Source organism: Acartia tonsa, chromosome 8 (assembly GCF_053477335.1).
Source record: "Acartia tonsa isolate MP-2025a chromosome 8, ASM5347733v1, whole genome shotgun sequence".
NCBI classification, from domain to species: Eukaryota; Metazoa; Arthropoda; class Copepoda; order Calanoida; family Acartiidae; genus Acartia; species Acartia tonsa.
In genome coordinates, this window is record NC_137267.1 from 19,408,491 (window position 1) to 19,430,589 (window position 22,099).

The 22,099-nt window shown below is 32.7% G+C and overlaps 2 protein-coding genes across 2 annotated transcripts in view; both read right to left on the reverse strand.

The window, feature by feature from the left end:
- The window catches only part of LOC145326511 (4-galactosyl-N-acetylglucosaminide 3-alpha-L-fucosyltransferase 9-like), a 7,597-nt gene extending 330 nt beyond the window's left edge, over positions 1-7,267 (reverse strand). The window contains exons 1-7 of the mRNA XM_080169883.1: positions 7,139-7,267; positions 6,521-6,615; positions 6,112-6,189; positions 5,673-5,756; positions 5,342-5,468; positions 1,554-1,659; positions 58-121 (exon numbers count right to left, since the gene is read on the reverse strand). Coding sequence (XP_080026009.1) covers positions 58-121; positions 1,554-1,659; positions 5,342-5,468; positions 5,673-5,756; positions 6,112-6,189; positions 6,521-6,615; positions 7,139-7,246 — 662 coding nt within the window. The 5' untranslated portion in view covers positions 7,247-7,267. The remainder of the gene's footprint in view (positions 1-57; positions 122-1,553; positions 1,660-5,341; positions 5,469-5,672; positions 5,757-6,111; positions 6,190-6,520; positions 6,616-7,138) is intronic.
- Positions 7,268-17,604: 10,337 nt separating this feature from the next.
- On the reverse strand, positions 17,605-21,713 carry LOC145326187 (uncharacterized). The gene is made up of 4 exons (XM_080169341.1): positions 21,649-21,713; positions 19,832-19,965; positions 19,102-19,187; positions 17,605-18,357 (listed from the first exon to the last, which is right to left on the reverse strand). Exons 1-4 carry the CDS (start codon positions 21,673-21,675, stop codon positions 18,236-18,238), a joined length of 369 nt encoding a protein of 122 aa, XP_080025467.1. The 5' UTR covers positions 21,676-21,713; the 3' UTR covers positions 17,605-18,235.
- Positions 21,714-22,099: the final 386 nt, after the last annotated feature.

The window sequence follows — 22,099 nt, forward strand, 5'->3', positions numbered from 1 at the left end:
ATGGAAATTGTAAGGATTTTTCTTTTATTTTTCATTTGTTGAAAAATATCAATATACCTGTTATTGACATTTCTGACCTCTCCACAAGAGAAAGAACCGCATTTTCCATAGATATCAACACCTCCAAAAATAATTTTCTATATTTGAACAGTTTATACTGTAATAGATTTGAATTAAGTTAGTCTTGGTCTTTACTGATCATTTTGGTTAAAATTTTTATCTAATCTTAGGCCTTAGAGGCCTCTTGTGGCACATAAGGTAAGGGGTGATTTCGAGCCTCTAAATTTTAGTTTCCTAGGTCTTTTTTTCTAAGGGCAATTTCTGTTGGTAGGTTGGCGAACCCCTCCCCCAAAATACTTATAATCTTTCCCATGACATATGAGAAAGCTACATAGTAAAGGAAAACCATATTGGATCAGCTGCAGCGGTTAGAAAACAGACACACAGACAAAGTAACTTTTATATAAGGATTTATTTCATTTGTACATAAGAGCAAAGGTTTTGTGCTTTAATACAGAAATATGGCGTTTTATGGATTAAAAAGCTTCTGTACACAGCTTGGAATATAATGTGACCATTAAGAGTCAATTATGAGTAAGTAGACAGAAATATTGGAAGAAATAAGAGAGGAGAATCAAATAAATATAAAGTAGCACAAACATATCAACTACAAATCAAATTTGATAAAATCGAATTCTTCTTTTATATATTAGGTTTGGTTAAGTAAAGGTTAAAACATTTATTTTAGTGACATATTGCGCCCTGCCAAGCAAATTTTCTCGTGTATAATACCTCGTGGGGATATGACAAGGACTAAAAGTATTTTTTTCGTTATTCAAAAATAGAAATAATAGGGGATTTCGGTGGTGCAAAAGTAGTTTCGAAAGCGTATGAAATGAGCTCTATTAGAATGTATAGTTCAAAAAACGTATTTATATTTGTGGCTGATTTATATCTACTTTCTTAAGTGCTGAAACTGTATATTTATTATTTCTTGTTGTCTGACTTTATGATGAATAAAGCTTTGCCTTATTCCCTATTATGAAAAGCGAAGCTTTTATTCTACAATTAGTATAGGTCCCTCCTTACGTCCGTAACGGTTAGCTCTTTTTGTTAATATAAACAGGTTAGAATTGTTTGATCGATTTCAAACATTGCAAGATGATTCCTTTAACAGTTTGGTACGATTTAGAAAGTCACTATAATCGTTACCAGAAAATCTGTACGTCCATTTTTTTACTTTTCGACAACAAATTTCTGTATGTTAAAATTTTCCGATTTATCTAATTTTTGAATACTGATTCCTATTACAACAAGGTAAAATGTAATAAGCGAAGTATCTCTATAATCAAGTCCTAAAAATGAAAGTATGTCATTAAACAGTATCCTGTATTTAAGCAGTTTTGCAACAAATTTACTTACAATTTTGTTTCGACTTTTGCATAAATATTCTGCTTATTCAGTTCTGTCACTCAGTGTTAATGTTAATTTGTCCTTCCCTTTCAGAGTTTCTCTTTTATGGATACTGTCATCCTTGTTCCTTCTGTTTTTACCTATATTTCTTTGTAGTTGATTAACATATTCTTCCCTGCCAGTCATTGTATTACAATGAGATACAAACCATGCTATTGGGCTACCAGGTGCAGATTTATTTTTGTCCTAAATATATGAACAAAATACAATTTATTTATTTTTAAACCTAAATTTCAATTAATATCAGCTGGATAAGAACCGGTTTTAAGCCATTTTGAAAAATATGTATAGCATCATTTTACAGAAAATTTTTTCACGAACATTGAGATAGAAACCATAAAATAAATACCAACTTTGATAGCCAAGGCCTTTGGCCCCTTGGGGCTAACAAAACTGATTACGTTATTTAACTTATTGGTTGAAAAGTTTACGTTTTAAAATCAACGAATGTTAAAGAGCCAACGAATAAGATACCTTGGGTATAAGACTTTGGGTACCAGTAACATTTACAGTCCAATATTCCTGCCTGCATATAGTCGAACAAACAATGTAAATTGTAAGTCAACACAATAATCCAAGTTTCACAGGATGATAAAGACGACACGTGCATCAAAGTATGTGGATAATTCACTGCATGCCTTCCAGGGAGGGGGAGGAGGGGACATTAGACTGTAAATCATTGTATTACCCAAACTTTTATAGTCATGCTCTTTCATTCGTTGGCTTTATCCTTTAGATATTTTTTTTTTATAAAATTTAGTTATATTTTGGACAGGTGTACAAACTTTTCAGCTAACTAATTTCTATCTAAAAAAGGGTTCATTTTGTTTATAATCAATTTATCGTCATCCCTGAAGATTACTGCATACCTACGCATACCTTCCTAGATATGTGGTTAATATATTTCTTATAATATTACAATTATATTAAATACAGGAATGTAGATAGAACCTCTTTTTTTTTGGTAAAAATATGTAGAAATTCAGTTTTTATTCAGTTCTTTGAATAACATATACATTGAATAAAAAATAAAATGTGAATTTAAAAAAAAAAATTTTTTGGGGGGGAATTTCATTTTTTTTTTTTTTGGGGGGGGGGTTAGGGGGTGTCCCACCTCCCAAGAAAATAGTTATAATCCTTTCCGGGACCTATGAGAAGCTATCCTGTAAAGGAGAACCCGATCGGTTCAGCGGTTAGCGAGATCCTTCGGTACAAACACACAGACACACAGATACACAGACAAACATCCTGTTACTTTAGTATAAGGATACTAGGAGGTGTAAATTGGAATTTGGTGTTTCTAAAATCATATAATATGGAAAGTTAGGTTTTTAAGGTATAAATTGATGAGTATCCAAAATATTTTTATGTAATACATATTAGCCCGAGTCAATGAAGAGATTTCAGCGGCTTATCCAAATTTTCTTGAGGGGTTTCTTACTTTATCTAGAATGTAGTTAATATGTGCATATTTGTTTTAATAGAATACGAACGGAACCCTCCCAACTATTGTATAAATCTGTAAACATTTTTATATTATGTACTGCCAAGAAAAAAACCATATTGGATGTAATTATTATACATCAACACCAGATAAAAGTAACTAGTAATAAGAAAGAATTAAAATTATTTTTAAAAATAAAATATTTTTTGTAGTAGCTATAAAAAACTGTTCTTAAAATCCTCTTTTGTGGAGAATTTTTAAGCTTCTCGAAAGAAAAGTTCTTGTCAAATATTTTTACTTTTGAATTAAAACGGTAAGCGTAGGGGGGGGGGGGGGGGGCTTAATAGCAAATCAGCCCATTCTTTAATTCTTTAAAACAGGCCTCTAGAAAAGCAACTCTTACAAAATGAGAAAATAAAGCAACAACAATGTAAAAGACAATTGTATGGTGAAGAAAAAATTACTTACATAAGAAACTAATGGAACGTAAAATTGTTCAATATACCTTTTGACAGAGACAATAAAGATGGTTGAGTGTGTTTGTGTGTGTGTATGTGTGAGGGTGTGTGTGTGTGTATGTAAGTGTTTGTGTGAATGTACAAAGGACAATTATGTTCCACATGTAAAAAAGTCCATTTCTATAAAAATATTGCAATACATCTAATGGTCTAATCCCATTTTTTAGGATGGCCTCCTTGTAAAAAAAATCGTAAGGAGAATATAAAAATCAAGCAATTAAAATTGGCAAAAGCATCAGCACACCGCTGTTTGGATTTAATTTATATGGAATTCATAATTTTCTATCAAACTTAATGCATTGTTCCACATCCATTAATATTCATTTGTCTGATTTTCTGATTTTTAAATCTTTACTTAAATGTATGTATGTTGTCATCCTTGTTCCATGTAGAATAGGTGAAATAATGAGAGTAAAAACTGGCATTGAATCATTCTCTCACACAGTAAAAGGTTTTGTTCTCTAGAGAAGGTTCTACAAAGATTTCAAAAAGTAAAAGTCTATTCTAAAAAATATGTACCTTTTTAAGACTAAAACTGCGCGTTTTTGTGTTAATTGGTGAAAAATGCTATACATATCGACAGAACCTAGTTTTGGGAAATAAGTACCATTTTTGTGCTATTTGTGGTTGGTAAAAGGCATACTCGCAAGTCAAGTTTTAATTAATTTTGCAATGTAGCTCCTTAATTATGCGTAACACAGGAATGGTTTATATATCTAAAAACTATAGTGTTCTAGTTTTATGAATAAAATTTTTTTTCCACTATTAACAAAAGCTGCGCAATTTTAATCTTTTTATCATCATTGGGGAAGAGCATTTATTAAATCTGATTCAACCACTTAACTCTTTGAAATTCAAATTATTTTTAAACAAGTTTAAATATTTTGCAGGTTAATTTTTGAAAGAAATATAGAGTTAATGTCCTTTTCCTCGTAGAACAAGTGGCAACCTCTCCATAAATTCTCTTCAAATGCATTTCTTTTACACTTTAGAGTAAAGAGGCGCAATAAATCATTTTTAAACATGATTTCTTAGAAAGGCTTATTGATAAAATTAACCCTACTTTACCACTGCAAATTTTAGATTTAAATAGAAAAAGCTAAACAAATATTGGGGTTTATTTTTTCTAGGAGCGATTTTAAAGGAAAGGGTGATGTAACCCACTCCAAAATAGTAAAAAACCTTGCATGGACCAATTGCATTTTCGAGAACCATATCGATTCAGGATAATATTTCTAATATAAAATATATAATCTACATTTAAACAATCTTAAATAAAGATTAAATTATGAAACAAAAAAAGAAGTATAATGGAATCATTGCAGTGGTCACTATCAGCTTATATTAACAACAAAATTAATTCGGGAAAAAATCACGAAACCTATACGTTATTTCAGCTGTCGTTGGGGGGCAACACATCGTAAAATTTACGCCCTCTTCATTTGCCCCCCAAATATTATTTTAGATTTTTTTCGCTTGTTGGTTATACTTTATTTCTGGGTCATTTTTCTAGAATCGAATGCATAAAAAGGTGTTGTAATATCGAATGCGTTTTTGAAGTCAAACCTACACTAATTACAATAACAATATGTAGAAGGTTTTGGCAAGGGGGTCAGAGTTGTATGTTTAAAGAACTTGTAGTTTAATGAATCAAGAATAAAAAAATATGTGTAATGCCTTTAAAATGCAGTAGAATATCTCAAGAACATGAGGTAAAACGTCATAAGAATATGAATTTCTCAATATCATGAATAGTTGTTTCAATAGCATAAAGTAGAATGTCTCAAGACTAAAAGCATCAAGTAGAATATCTCAGGATATCAATTGGAATATTTTAAGAACATGCTACAAAAAGGCATGATTACACAGAAGAGGAAATAAATAAAAAAAGATAATTGCAACCTACCTTATTTTGAATACTCCTATAATACTGTAGCGTATAATGCTTGAAATCTGGTCGTGGTGTGTTGGAATACATATGAGATAGCTCTTTGGAAGTCAAGGGTTTTGTCAACTTTTCGGTATAACCATGCCTATATGAACAAAAAAGAAAAGTAAACTGTAATTAATTAGATTATATAAAACTGTAAATAAAATTAATCAAGCCATTAATTGAAAATAAAGTAAATTTCTTAAGTTTTAAATATCCATATAAAACAATAGCTATTATGTATCAAAATAAAGTATATCATTCTGTATAAGTCAGTGATAAAAAAATTTTAATTATAATTTCTTACTTTGCTACAATATCAGCATCGCTTCTAAAGGACATTGTTCTGTTGAAAAGTTTGTTCATCAGATCATAATTCAAGATTTTTGTCCTGAAATATTTGAATAAAACTCCAAGAGTAAGTTATTATCTTTGTCTAAACAAATAATTTTGAGTTTATTATAGAAAATAAAAAAATTAAGTTTGAAGAAAAACTAATCAAACTCAAAATTTTCACAAGTTTAACCTTTTTTTTTAAATTGAAAATCGTGTTATCAATTTTCTATACTGTTTTTGTGTGCATAATTTCTCAAAATTTGATTTGAATCACTTAGAAATTCCTACTATTTCTTTAAGCTTACTGATAGCTTCTTTGGGCTCTCTTAAGACTAGCCCATACTAACCCTAACCTAACCTTAAAGGAAGCATCAATATACGCCTTTGCCCATGGATTTTACATCTCTTACTTGCTATAAAGTCCTGCTCTTTCTTGAATACTCAAGGTTGATTCATAGGCACCAAAAATCCATGGAATTTGGGGATCTCTAAAAAAATATAGTTGAGCCAGCAGTTTTGCACCCTGTCTTGAACCCTCTAAAAGTCTATTATATTTATAATTAGTAATTTTAAGACCTTTATCCTGAATCTATTTTTGACTACTCAAACTTATGCATTAAGCTTCCCAGAAAAGCTTAACTCAAACTAGAATATGCATATGCATAATATTATCCTTGGCTTTTTAATTTTCTACATGTTTATACTCTAGCTTATATTCTAGGGGAAGGTTAAAAAACAATAATTAGGATAAGAAATTTTCAATTTTTTAGACAATAATACTTTACTGCATAAAATTAAATGTTGATAATAGATGTTTACCTGAATTTTGGTAGGTTATAATTTTCCCAATGAAGATTAGGAAGAAAAAATAATATGGCATCGCTTTCCGTTACCAATTTCTTATCCATAGTTATCTAGATATTAAAAGGTCCCACATGTGATATAATTGTCAGTTTATCAAATCTATCATACTAGATTGGAAAATTCTAACTGATGTTGTTTTGACAAATGCTTAACGTAAGAATTCAGAGCAGGGAGTAATGCCTTGGTTTCGGAGCGGGTATTTATTTTTATCAAATTCATAATTAAGACTTCCATAACAAGGATTATCAAAGGTTTAGTCATTTGTTTGGCTATTATAAAGAGTTGTAGCTGTAGATGAAATCACTGTTCAGTAGATAGCAAAATAAATAATAGTACTCAATCAACAACTAGTATCTTGCCCCAATTCTTTAGTGGAGAATAGATTACAAAAAAAGCTTAAAACCACTCATAAATCTTTCATGAAAAGATCATCTAATTATGACCAGCATTTTTCAAGATATTTAGGTTCAAACAAAAGATCTTTATAGCGTAGGATTAGGATACTAAAACACATTGTAGGGACAAAATAACTTTCCTCAAAGGACCTAATATACCCGAAATTAACAGTAATACCTTACAAGTGTTTTTACTGGGGCATTTTCCATTTGTTATTCTTTCAAATAGTTTGTCATAAATACTCTGTTCAGCCCGCTGAAATCCAGTCCAGATTAATACTCGCATCTGATTGGCCAAGGATATCAAGAATATCACAATTTCAAAGATGTTTATTATCTTGAAAGTATCTAAAGTTTATTATTATATGCTGTGTCATTTGTAACTTAAAACTTTGGGGACTTTAGTTAAATCAGCTTGAATGGTTAATTCAAACTTTACAGTGTCCAATCTTCCCAAACAATAATTTTGATCTACTGAAGGGGTAATTTTGTTTATGATCATTGAGAACCCGGTATTAGTGTCGGACTGATTATGACGTAACAAAAAAAATTAGCCAATGAGAGGCTACTATGAATTTTACCATTGGTCAATAATGTCCTCTCATTGGCTAATTTTTTTTGTTACGTCATAATCAGTCCGACACTAATACCGGGTTCATCATTGAGGAAATTCTTTAACATTTTGTCCTATATAATATCTTTTAAAAGGATTGTCCGCAACAAAAATAAATTTAGATTTTTTTAAATATAACCTGAAACTATTGTTCTTTGTTCAACTTTAGGCATAATTTTTACTTAAATTTTTTCAGGATAAATTTCTAAAAATTTAAATTTGTTTTTGTTGCGGACAGTCCTTTTAATATCTTTGAAATAAGATAGATATATTAACCAAGAACACAATTTTGCAAAAAATAATATCTTTGTATTCTATTGTATTCCTGTCTCTTGTTGATTTGTTTGTTGTTTTGAGTATTTAAATTTGAGTTATAAACTTCAGAACTTCCTCTGGTAGCAAATAAAAAAATTAATTGCAAAATTATTCTTAAAGCATTTGAAAAACAAATTATGAGGAAATATTAACGGGAAGTAGCTGGACAAATTGTCTCAAAAATCAGCCATGTGACGTCAAAAAAACATGAGGGATTATCCATTTATTTTTAGGGATTTTTTTCCCCACTACTCCTCTCATCTCCCTCATTTTTATGACGTCACATGACGTCACACTTTGTCCAGCTACAACGGGAAAATATTAAAATATATGCAATAATTGCACAATTATTCTTTAGGCAGGGGCGTCCAAGCTTTTTATTTTGGGGGGGTAAAAAAATTTTAGGGGGGGGGGTATTCGTTTTTGGGGGGGGTAAAATGGCGCGCGAAGCGCGCCGCACATTTTTTTACCCCCCCCAATATTTTTACCCCGGGGGTAAAATTTGCTTAGGGGGGGTAATTACCACCCCTGAAATCTGTTGGCGGGGGTAAATTTAGTTTACCCCCCCCCTAATTTAACCCCGGGGTAACATTTTTGGGGGGGGTAATTTAAATTTTAAAAAATATATAAGATTAAAAATGCGCGCGAAGCGCGCAAAAATTTTTTTTATTAGAGATTTTTTATTTTGGGGGGGGGGTATTTACCCCCCCAAAATTGTTTGGGGGGGGGGTAAATACCCCCTCCTAAATGGTTGGGGGTGCCTACGGCACCCCCAGGGTAGGGGTAAATTTTAAATGGGGGGGGGGGTAATCGCCCCATTACCCCCCCCCCCCTTGGACGCCTATGTCTTTAGGCATTTAATATTCATTTTTAAATCAATTTAAAAAGAAAATATTAGGAAATATTCCAAACAACCTATTGAACATATATGCAATAATTTGAAAAATTATGCTTTAGGTATTTAACATTGAGTTTTAAATCCATTTAAAAACAAATTATGAGGAAATATAAACGAAATACTATTCTTGCTTTACATGTATTACAAAAGTGTTTTTAAGAGAAAAAAAATCAATTTCTTATTGGGTAAAATCCAATAAAATCTACTAAGGATTTGGCCCTTCCACAATAATATGTAGCGGGATAGACCGACATATAGAGTTGCTATGCTCCCATGGCTAAAATATGCTTGTTTATAATTTGCTTGTATTAATTATGCTTACTTAATGTAATCTATTTTGTAATTTGCCATTCTTTCCCCTAAAATATATATAAGGGGAAGGAATAATAATTATTCTGTTTAACCCATCCATATATGTAAAAATTTAAATCAGTATTATTTTTTTTACCTATGAATTAAGTTGTATATAGTGACTATATGTAATTGGGAATTGGAGCGAAGCTTCTCTACAATTTACCATTAGTAAATACGCCCGTCGTATCCGTTACTTACAATCTGTAAGCTAAAATTACACTAAATAATTAAAGTTTTAAGTTTTTTAAAGTTACAAAACACAAAGTCTTATGCCACAGAAGTGCATGGCTTAATATAAGGGATAGAGTAGAAATATAGAGTATATTTTTCAATTAATTTTCCTGTCATTAATGTAGTTTAATTCTTGAATGTTTTGAACATTTTCTAAAATAATATCCTTTTTTTATTAAATTGTAAAAATATTTACGACGACATTCATAAAACGAATGCAACAAATTATATGCCTTTTACTTAAAATTTACTTTTATGAGTTAATATAATTTTGCAATCTTTTATTACTAACTGGCTTCTAAGTACCAACAAGCAGCATTATGCTTCCTATTTAGATTAGGATACCTTCACCCTCACATGAGAAATCGCCCCTGAAAAATATCCCTCCCCCAAAAAATTTTGACTTTTTCAAAATAAAAATAAAACTGGATGGTCGACTTCTCTCAATTGCCCCTAGAGGCCTCTTTAGATGCTGTTCCCCTAGCATCATATAGAAGCACTGTGCTTAATGTGGACAAAAAATGGCCTAAAACTTTAATTTCATAATATAATAACCTAAAACAAAACTTAGTTAACGAAATCTTAAATGACAAACAGACCGACATTACTACTTTATATAGAAGTATGATTACCTAATTGTAGATTAACTATTAAATACAGAGAAACTGAACCTAAACAAATTAAAATAATCAACATATCATCTTTGATTATTTTATTGACAAATTTTAAAACTAAGATTTTTGAAAGGTTTCTAAACTTCTTTCTATAGGAAATAAATTTTATAACATTATAACAAAACAACTTTAACCTGTTATCGTTAGTAGCAAAAATCTTTTAAATCTCATATTACTACTTTGAAAAAACTGTTAAATCCATGAATTTCTTTTCCTATACAATTTAATAATTTAACTAATAATGAAACAAACTGATTCTGTAAACATCAACAATATCTGGACCAATTGATTCAAGCAGGGAAAAAGGAATACTAATTTTGATAACTATTCAAGTCAGGTAGCTGCTTTCGATTGGCTAGTATTCCTTTACAGTGAAGCTTCTCATAGGTTTATGGAAGGTTTTTAACTATTTTGGGGGAGGAAATCCCCAACCTATCTAGAGAAATTTCCCCTAGAAAAACATTAAACCCCCCCCCACAACAAATTTTTTAAAACTTTCTTTTCAAAACTTAAATCAAAATTGTGGGATAACTCTAAAACACCCCGCCCCCCCCCCCCCACCTAAAGTGCGCCTAGAGAACTCCAGGAGGCGAACCGCTAGTTAAGAAACTACATCATTTATAGTAAGAGTCAGATATAAAAAGCTATTATCAGGTTTGGCCAGCTGCAGTCACCTGTCAGCCGCGCGGCTTACACAGCCTCAATAAGCCACAGCGGCGGGGAATAAAGAAGGAACAATCCTAGCCCCAGCCACCATCAGCTTATCAAGATTAGCAGGGTAGCTTCGATAGCTTCGCCAGCCGCAAGTCCTTAAGTTTTATCCGCAGTTACACGCAGCCCTTACGTTATAATTCCGCCACAGCCGTTAATATCGCAGCTCGGCTTAACACTTTTGATTATAAGTTTATTTAATCCAGAGAAAGGTTTTCATCAATTTGAAATATAAAAATTATACACATCAACAGATCTATAGTATATATTCATATACAGATAACTTTTGCCCCCATTTTTCATATACTTTTTTCGTCTGCTAGCAAAAAGTTTTCTGTTACTTGGCTGTGTTAATATTGATTTTCAAAGACCCAATTGAGAGTCGGTACAAGATCCTTGGTATGGGGACATACATTTATTTTACCCCTTCCCCCTCTAGTGTTTTACTCTAATTACACATCTAAGTAAAGTTTCAATTATTACTTACCTACCCCTATATCCTTGTTTAAACAGGTGGTCAATCAAAGATTGCACATATGTCATTTAGTGGATAGAAAATTATAAAATTCCTTTTCTCGCGGTCGTACGCGGTCATACTCACTGTTGGAAGAGTCACACAAATTTCAGATATCAGTGTTCGCGATTTGAGAAAAATTTATCTATACATCATAATCTTGCAAGCATCGCATAGAACATAAGTAAATCAGATAGCGAAGACTGAGATCTGAAATTTGCGTCACACTTCCAAAATTGCGTATGTCCACGTACGACCACGAAAAAATTGCATTTTATTACTGTCTATCCATTGAGTTTGTATCAAATGTTTTACACTAGACGATAGGTGTATTACACTAGATAATCAATCAGGCACAATAATTCCTCTTAAAAAGGAGTTTCTAGCCGACGAAGGTGTTTAAATCCTTTTATAATGTAAAGTAGTAAGGTGTTTTTTTGTCTGCAGCGAAGGATCCTTAACCAATGATGAATCGATACAGTTCTCCTTTAGGTTTATAGCTATTTCCCCCCCCCCTAAAAAATCCCCCTAATTTTTTTTACTTTTTCATTTTGAAGCTAAAATCAGACACAATAATTCGTCTTAAAAATGAGTTTTTAGCAGACAAAGGTGATTATTTAATACCTATATTTGCGACAACTTTTATTCTATAAATTCTTCCAATTTTTAACATCAACAAAAACCCCGCCCCTCTCGGAGAGAATCGAACCCGGTACTCACGGATAAGGAAACCAACATTCTATAATTAAGCTATGAAAGAATCCAATTATCAATGGTGAAAAAAGACATAGTAAACAAAAACTTATTTCTTATAGTATACTTTAAAATTTCATGGATTATCATGTCTGTCATTTTGGCTCAGGGGTAGAGGTGAGGTTCCAGTTGGAAGGTTGTGTGTTCGAATCTACCCAACCTCAAAATATAATTTTCAATGTCTGAGATAACAAATAATATTTGGTAAAAGTAATAATATTTTTTAAAACTACATTATAACAACATTCACTTAAAATATAAAAAAGCTTTTTTATAATTTGCTTAGAGAGTAGATATCATGACAATTGATAAAATAGTAAAACTTTAACATTGGAGGAGTTGAACCTGCAATCTTCCTATCCATACCCTAGCGCGATAACCCCTACACTAAAGAAGACTAGAAATTATGCAAGAAAATTTAGGTATAGAATACAATAACCTCTCTCCTGTACTCTGCACATAATTTTTCAGTATGGCTGAGAACCGGTTATAATCCAACGAACATAAATCGGTTTCGAAGCACTACTGTTATATGTTATTTTTAAAGGAAGAACAACTTGATGTCTATTATCCCATAATCAAATAATAATTTTTCCTGCACGGTCTAGATCCTGCAACCATTGTAATACAACACTTTGACGCTAACCACAAGACTAAAAAAGAAAAGAATTTTTCCAAAAAACGTTGACTAACCAGTTATGCATTGTATTATAAACAGCTTTTCACGGAGATAAATATGTACAATTACAAGATCAAAGCCAGTTAAATTAGTCACGAAATGCCAAAGGCAAGGGCTCAAAAATTGGTTTTAATTTATTCTTAGGAGGGTGGTGGAACCCTCACTCAAAATAGTTACAAACCTTCCCAGGAACTATGATAAGCTAACCTGTAAAGGAGAACTATATTATTTCAGTAGTTAGTGAGATTCTTTGGTACAAATAAATAAACAGAGAGCCAAACAAACATTCTGCTACTTTATTATATGGATGATAGCTACAATCTTTTAAGTTACTTGCCGGGATTTGAACTGGAATTCTTAGATAAGTTACGTAAAAATTTGCCCCAAGACTACAGCGGCACAATTAATTTAATGTGATTTTTATATAAGTATAGCGAAAAAAGACAACATAATCATTTTCATAACATTTCTCTCTCTAATCAAAAAGAATATTAGCTGACACGGAGTTAAAACCTTCCAACTAGCACGATAACCTCTAAAAGAAGAATAACAACCGAACATTCTTGGTGAAAAAGACAAAGTAGACAACATTTTCAACATTCATTGTTTAAATTCACCATTTATAGTAATCTACTCTGTAGCTCAGTGGATAAGTTCAACTTATAGTTATAATCCCAGCAGTCTGAAGCATATCGGATCAAAACCACCTCAGTGAACAAAAATATTATTTTTTAACATTGATAACATTGTAAGTAAAAAAAAATAAAACCAATTTTAAAAAGTCACTTAAAATCTTGGAAAAAGCAATTAAAAAGAGAGAGAGAGAGAGAGAGAGAGAGAGAGAGAGAGAGAGAGAGAGAGAGAGAGAGAGAGAGAGAGAGAGAGAGAGAGAGAGAGAGAGAGAGAGAGAGAGAGAGAGAGAGAGAGAGAGAGAGAGAAAGAGAGAGAGAGAGAGAGAGAGAGAGAGAGAGAGAAAAAAAAAATTTCAGAAAATAAAAAAAATAAATATTTTTGTTCTTTGACCGCGGAGATTTGAACACGCGACCTACAGATAAAGTAAAATCTAAAAGAAAAATTTTACTTTTACTCTACCACAGAGCTACGTCGGTGCTTAAATGTAAGGAGAAAATAAACATATTTAATCCCAAGAAACACAAATTTTTTGAAGATTTCCACAGATATAAAAATGTACAGAAGTAAGATTAAAAATGATATTTTTTGCACCGATGTCAACAAAAACTGAATAGAATATGATCCCAAATAATTTATCAGTATGACTGATATCCGCTTCTTATCCACCAGAAGCGATACTAGAAAAAGAAGAACTCAATTAAATTAATATTAAAACATAGTAGACAATATTTTAATTATATAGTCATTGTTTACAATTAGACCAATTTTCAAAATAATATTTGGTGGTGCCAATAGCCCTGTGGTTAAACACCAGTAACGTAAGATCTAGAGTTCCGGTTCAAACCTCCAATCTTTCATCAAATTTTTGGGGGAGTTGTGATTTTATTGGGTGGGGTGGAGGGGGGGGGGGAAGGCCAATTAACCTCCATTTTTAATTTAAGTTTTTAATTTTGGGGTGGATTGTAATTTTTTTCTAACGTGATTTTTTTGGCAGTGTGATAATACCCTCCCCCAAAATAGTTATAAACCTTCCGAGGGCCCATAAGAAACTATCCTGTATAAGAGCACCATATCGGTTTAGTGGTTAGCAAGATTCTTTTGGTACCAACAGATAGACAAACAAATGGACATCATATTTTACTTACTGATGTAAGAATAGGACAGATTTTCTACTAAAACAATTTAGTTCTAATAGTTCTTTGGTACAGTGACTGCAGAGAACCATCTATCATCCAGGTTCTAATCCCCTAATTGTTTTTTGGGGGAAGGGTGATTTTAGTTATTTTTTGGTGGGAAAAGAGAGGGGAGGTCAAGCAACCACCAGTTATAATTTTAGTTTTTTTTTAAAAATTCAAAAATTTGGATTTAAAAGAAGAATTAAATCAGTTCAGTTGTTATCGAATTCTTAATCTACAATCAAAATAACCCTTCATACTTACTACAAGGTTTTAAAAATATTCGTTTTCAATACTTGGAGGAATAGAACCGAAAACCTTTTTAACACGAGACTGCCGCTCTAAGCCCTAGACAGTAGGTATAAAGATATGTTAGACGAAAATTTAGGTGATAATAATAAAAATAAAGTAAGTTTTGCTAGAGCAAATCTCCTCTAACTTTTTTACACCTTATATTATTATTCAACCTTTATTTTATATCTTTTTTTTCTTGAAAGAAATATTACTTATAAATGAGAGGAAACACTACATTATAGTCCATTGTCCATTGCAGAATAAAAACCTATTGACATTCAATTCTTAGTGGGATTGAACCTCGAACCTTTCCAATACAAGACTGTCGCACTAGCCCCTAGACTAAAGGTGAAGAGAAATTCAGGAACTTATTTAAATCAACTAATTATAATATAACAATCTATTTAACAGAGAAATAGGAATTTCTACAATACCCCCTCTCATTCCCTCTCTTTCTCTCTCTCTCTCTCTCTCTCTCTCTCTCTCTCTCTCTCTCTCTCTCTCTCTCTCTCTCTCTCTCTCTCTCTCTCTCTCTCTCTCTCTCTCTCTCTCTCTCTCTCTCTCTCTCTCTCTCTCTCTCTCTCTCTCTCTCTCATGCTGTATTAATCACGGAGGTTTAGTGGGCATAATTTTTGCATAATGGAAATAATAAACAAGGATATTATTACAATGAATTTTTTTGTGTAAAATCTTATATATTGTAAAACCAAAAGAAAGTAAATAAAACATTGAATAAATCTAGCCAATCGCGTGATAATTTTAGAACGCGGACTCTAATAGTTATATAAGCAGACGCCTTAGCCCTCAAAATCACTCAGCCAATGCAATAGAAGAAGGAATCTTTTAGAATACTGAAATTGTTATAGATTTGTGTTTTGAAAAGAAAAGTTTTATCAGGGAGGGATGAGACATCATAATATAAACTTAAAATCCCACTAATTAATTTTGAATGCTTCGTACACTAAAAAAATATAGAAATCTTCCTTGAAGGGTAAATAAAATCAGGGGGGTTGCGTGATTTTACATTTAACATTTTGGGAGTTGCGTGATTATCGCAACACAACATTTTGAGTTTTATAACATGTTTCCTTTTTCTAAAAAAAAATTTAAAAAATATAGTAGGATCCCATACCTAATATTTTTTAAAAAGAGAGGCAAAATTATAAATATGTTTTTAAATAAAATAATGAAACTAATAAAGAGACGGAAGAAAAGGGATGATAGAAAGGGACATTAAATCTTTAAAAAATATGAATATTTGTAGTTTGATTTTTTTCTTACTTTCTTAGTCAGAGATAAGACAATGGAAGAAAAAGTTTAATATTCAGGGATAATACAATGAAAGAAAAGATTTAAAAGGCAGTGATAAGACATTGGAAGAAAAGAGTTAATAGTCAGGTATACGACAATGAAAGTAAAGGGTTAATAGTCAGGGATAAATAGCTATTAGTTGGGGATAAGACAATAAAAGAATTCAATTTTTTAGGTGGTGCCTGCACCACGATTTTTCTTGAAAAATTTCAAGAGTAAGATCACCAGAACATTTGAAAATTGCATTAATTGATGATTATGTAAATAACATTGTATTCAAGGATGTATTAATTTGAATTAATATTTGTAATATATAATAATTGAAATACAAAATAATATTTTGATCCTACAAATAATATATCAGAAGATAGTAAAGAAACGCGCAGCCAATAGCGCGCTCATAGCGCGCTCTTGGCTAGTATTTCTATAATACAAAGTAGAACGATGTCTGTCTGTCTGTCTGTCTGTCTGTCTGTCTGTCTGTCCATCTGTCTGTCTGTCCGTCCGTCCGTCCCTTAAGATATCGGTAACCACTGAACCGATCGGATTCTACTCTTCAGGGTATATACCTACTGGTCCTGTGGTGGTTTTAGGCTATTTTCTTGGGGGGGGGGACACCCCCAACCCCCCCAAAAGCAAAAAAACCCTCCAATTTTTTTTTTTTAAATGGGGGGAGGAGTGTTTTTAATACTATTTTGTGTTAGAGATAAATGGAGCAAACCTTGGAATCAAACATTAGTAGACCAAAAGTTGCTTTTGTTGACATCCAACCCCCTCCATGTTGAGGAAGAGGGGGATGAGAGGAGCTGGTTGTTAATACTATCAACCCTTAACGGTCGGGGGGGGGGGCGTTGAATGCCACCCCCCTCCTCCTGTTTTTTCCATCTCATTTTCTGTGTGTGAAAGATCAAGAGCCCAAACTGCGTGACTTTTTAAGTATTGGTATGACACATAACTGAGAGTTGGAATTTTTTGAATATCTCCATCCTGGCAGGCACAGGATGCCAGCAAACCTGTCAGGGTCATCCAGGTAAAGAGCAAAAGTATTTTTTTGACTTAAACAAAGCATTTTATCTTACCAAAATACTAAAATATCCTCTAGTAGTACATCCTCATATCAAATACAGGTGTTCAAGTCTATTTCAGGTTCCAGGTATGATCCTGCAGGTCCTGATTCTCCAGGTCTCCAGAAATCTTTAAAAGGCTCCTGTGGCCGCAATATTTGACTTAGAGACTTTAAATTTAAAACTTAAGCTTTTCTTACATGTCTACATAAAGTATTAAAATTTCATAAAGATCCGCCGCCGTTTTCCTGCAGACCGCCAACTGCAGCGGCTGGCAGCTGCCAAGTACATTTGATATTTTTAATATAAAGATAAACATTTTCTGCAAAAAAAAGTCCACTAGCTTTAAAAATAAGAAAATTACAGCCGTTTGAAATTCTTAGGTAAAAAAGGACCTAAAAACAAAGGTTGTTAAATAAAAATCATTAATATGAGATAAATTTATTCATAGATGCATTGTTACATTTATAGGAATATATGATATAGAATCAATAATGCGAAGAACAATAAAAAAAAGTTTTCGGCGCTTTCACATAAAATACTCAAAGTTAGGACTGATAACCCCAAACCTCCACTCCCCCAACCACTCCATTAGTTTTTAAATTGATGAAAATATGGCGGTAGGGGGTGTTTTTTGTTTTCTTATTACTTTAGGTCAGGTTAGGTTAGGTTATAAGGTGTACTGTGTGTTATAAGTGCTCACTTGGATATTAAACCAGAGATCTTAAGAAATAAGACAATGGACGATAAATTAAGATACATCGCCAATGAAAATACACAAAATTACTCCTTCTCAAGATTATAATTTGTGTTTTAAACGTTTGAAAAATTCAACTTAATTAACCAACCATTCAAAGTTCAATAAAAGTCTCCAAACTTATTGAGCCAACAAAAAAGAAATTGTAATTATAAAACTTTGGGGACTAATGTAATAAACAGCCCAATGCCCCTCCCTGCCTTGTATTTAACTGTTTGTTGAAAGTACCAAATTTCCTTTATTTGTTCTGAGAAATTTTTTAATGCGATTGTTTTGACAAGATTTATTTATTTACTTAATTATCCAAAAAGGCCGGTAACCGCACCAGTGATGGCTGGAGCCGCTAAACTTCCCGCCACTCCGCCCACAAAACCGCCTTTAAAGCCCTGCACTGCTGGGTTGCTTAGGATACCGCCAATACCTAAATAGAAATATCTAATCAGTAAAAATAGTCAACTGAGAAGAAGTGTAGGAGCAATTTGGACTTATCATTGATCAAAATGTGCACACATTTTGGTACAAAAGAATAGTTATTAATAGTTGAATTTATTACGATAATGCTAGCTAATGGAAATTTGTATCGTCCAAAAATTTCTTCGCTGAAATGAATCATACGGTAGAAAACCCGAAAGAAGGGATGGGGGGGGGGGGGGGGCGTTAAATTTCACTCTCTAATAAAAATTGATTAATATTTCAACAAATTAGAATCGAAAATCTATTTATTAATTAGTTTATATTTAATTTTCAAAAGATCTTAATTAGGACTTTTAACCAAAAATTACTGCCAAAATTTGTAACATACTTATACAACGTCCGTCTGTCTGTAATAACAGAATGGAGGAAATGGAATTTTTTCGTAGCGAAGCTACTCTATGATTCACTTAGCCTGTCCGCCCGTTCGTCCGTCAGTCATTCAGTCCGTAGTGTAGTGCAAATTATGGCTGCGTTTATAGTTCGCTTGTAGGGGATATCAGGATAAGTGACTAAGTTACTGACGTTCCAACTGCATAATATGGATGGTCATTGGTATAGGGAATGTTGACAAAGAAGTTCTCACCGTATATCTTGTACAGCTGCTAAGATAATCACATTCCTCACACAGCATTGTGGTCAGAAGGACAGACAAAGCAAATTGTAGCATAACTTCGTTACTAAAATTACGTACCTCCTGTGCTTCCCCCATTGTTGTATCTGGGAGGGGGAGGGCGACGACGTCCTCCAGGAGGTCGTCCACGACCACGACCTCCAGGCCTAAAATCAAACAAGTATAAAATATGTAAAAACATAATCAACAAAAATGTAAGTATATCCTTAAACAGTAATCTCTATTTCAGCAGTTTTTAAACATATTTACTTAAATTTTTTTTAGAAATAATACATTTATAGCTTATGCTTATTTAGTTGTGACACCCTTCAAGTGTTAATGCTTCGCTTTTAAGGATGTTGTCATCCTTGTTAAACCAAGTTCTCATGTGAAATATAAACATAATTCTATTTATTGGTCTTGATACCTACGAAAAAATAGAATTGCCTATTTAAACATAAGAATTATATTTTACTTGTATCTTGAATAGAAGCCGACTGAATGGACTGAATGACGTACGGAAATACAGACAGAGTAAAATGTAAGGTAGTTTCGCTTATATCAAATGAATTTTAGAGTAGCGTTGCTACTATGATTCCAAGAGAGAGGGGACAATAGCCTGTTTATTAAACAAGTCCCCAAGTTTGGGGACTTTTAATTGAATTTGATCGATTGGTTTGTTAAGTTGAGTTTCAAAACGTTTCAATCACTAATTTCATAAGGGGTAATTTGTGTATTAACATTGGGGATGTACATCAATGTATATTTACCACTGTCTTATCCCTTTAGATCCCTGACTTTGATCACTTACCTGCCGAACTGTCTCTTTTCTCTGTGTAGAACCTGTAAAGTGGAGAGGTCGGAGCTTTGTGGGTCAGGTAGAGCCGGCAGGGGGTAGGGGCTTCCGGATACAAAATCTTCCAGGTACACCAGCAATAAGCAAACCTAGATGCTTAGATTAATACATACATTCATAAATAGTTGGATAGCAAAGGTAGAGGCTTTCAATCGCATCCGCTCGTCGTAGGGGAGGTGACAGGTTTGAGTCTTACTACATCTTAACTACAGACGTTAAAAATGGTTTCTATTGCTTCTATGTCAGGTGCACGACAATAATATTTAGATTAGGGGAATGCCTTGGCCCATAAGTTCATTCACAGTTCTTCTCAGACAAAGGGTTGGTTGTTGTTATCCTTGGCTGTTATAGTATGGCATCTCATTAAAAGCGGATGATGCTCTGTATTTTCTAGATGGTCAATTAATCGAATTAAATCAATTGAAAATCGAAGGAGAATATTTCTTTACGAGGTGAGATAAGAGACTACAATTCACTAAATAATAATAAACAGGATGTATGTGAGTCTGTATGTGTGTTTGTTTGTGAGTATTCTGAAGGACATAGGTAACCGCTGAGCCGATATGGTTCTCCTTTACAATGTAGCCTTTTATAGATCCTCGAAAATCATCATGGGTACCACCACCAGGGCTAGGAAGCCGCTCGTTATCCGCAGCTAAGCCTCAAATTGAAAACCGTTTAGATACTTTGAAAATTATTTTAAAAAGAGGGATTGCTTAATTTGGCTCAGGTTTAGCCTTACAACTCATTTTTTAAATAGTAAAAGAAGAGACAGAGTAAAGTAGCACCAAATAATGACGTCATACGATAAAATAACCAATGAGATGGCAGTATAAATTTTATCACTGGTCAATTACATTGTATACTGGACTCTCATTGGTCGACATTATTGTATAACGTCATTTTTTTGGTGCCACTTTACGCTGTCTCGTAAAAGGTTGATTTCTCTGAGGCTTAATGGCGACTGCCATCCCTGGCCACCATCCTCTCAAGATAAATTACCCCAACAAAAAAAATTATTTACAAAACTCAAGTGGAACCTAGTAATAGTGTCTAACTTTTTATCTTAGTGACGTAACAAAAATCGAAGGATGAGAGGGGAGGTGGGAAAGGAAACCCCTAAAAAAGAGATGGATTTTTACGTCACGAAGATAAAAAGTTAGACACTATTACTAGGTTCCTCAAGTGCCCCTAGAGGTGTGGAGGTATGTAAAGACATTCAATAGAAAGAGATAATTACACACAGGCTGACTTAATAAATAGAAGAATAATACGAAGAAAATGACAGAAATCCGCAAACAAAAGCTTACTTCAAACATACAAATAATATAATTGGCTTCTAAAAAATCATAACTGATATAAATTATATTATTTTCTTTCAATATAACATCACTCTTTCATCTTAGACCAACAATAGGTACTTATTTATCAGCGAAGCTACTCAATAATTTACTTTATTTGTCAGTCAGTCTGCCAGTCCGTAACATTATGGGGGAAATGTGATTTTCTTGGCTGCTATTAAAGATAGAAAACTGAAATTTTTTGTGAAGATTCCTATGACATATGCACCTCTAGTCTATACAAGGTATTATCCGTCTGTCAGTCATACATCAAAAAATGTAAACATTTTACAAAACTGAGCATCTGCACTATAACTCACATTGTACGTTTATCAATATCATGATTTTTTTTGTGCATAGCTTCTAATGGATGTTGTCATCCTGGTTAAAATGTTTTATACCAAACAAGGCTAGAAAGTTCAAAGAACTCACAATTAGAAAGTATCTGAGACCCAACATGGCTAAATGTTTACAAGGCACTGGGGATCAAAAATAGAAACCAAGTCCTTTTATGTTTCAAAAGAGCAAAATGATTTTGGGAAATTCCAATAAACTTACCAAGTTTTTCGCCTTTAATTTAGCATAACTTGTGTCATGTATGATCATAAAAACTGATGTGGTAAAAGATTGGTTCTTGTTTTTTTTTGCTTTTCATTGTATATTTTTGTTCAGTTTAAAGGTACCTTAACTTTTTTTCTATGCCTAGCACAAACTTTGCTGGGATACTCAATACTCAATACTATCATACTTTATCATATGTACATTAAATAAAGTATGATAAGATTACCATAAGTGTCCTTATCTTTATAAGTGCTTTCTTTTTTTGTCTTTTCTTGTTACATACTATTAACAAATCTTTACAGGTATTGTCAGGGCACTCTTT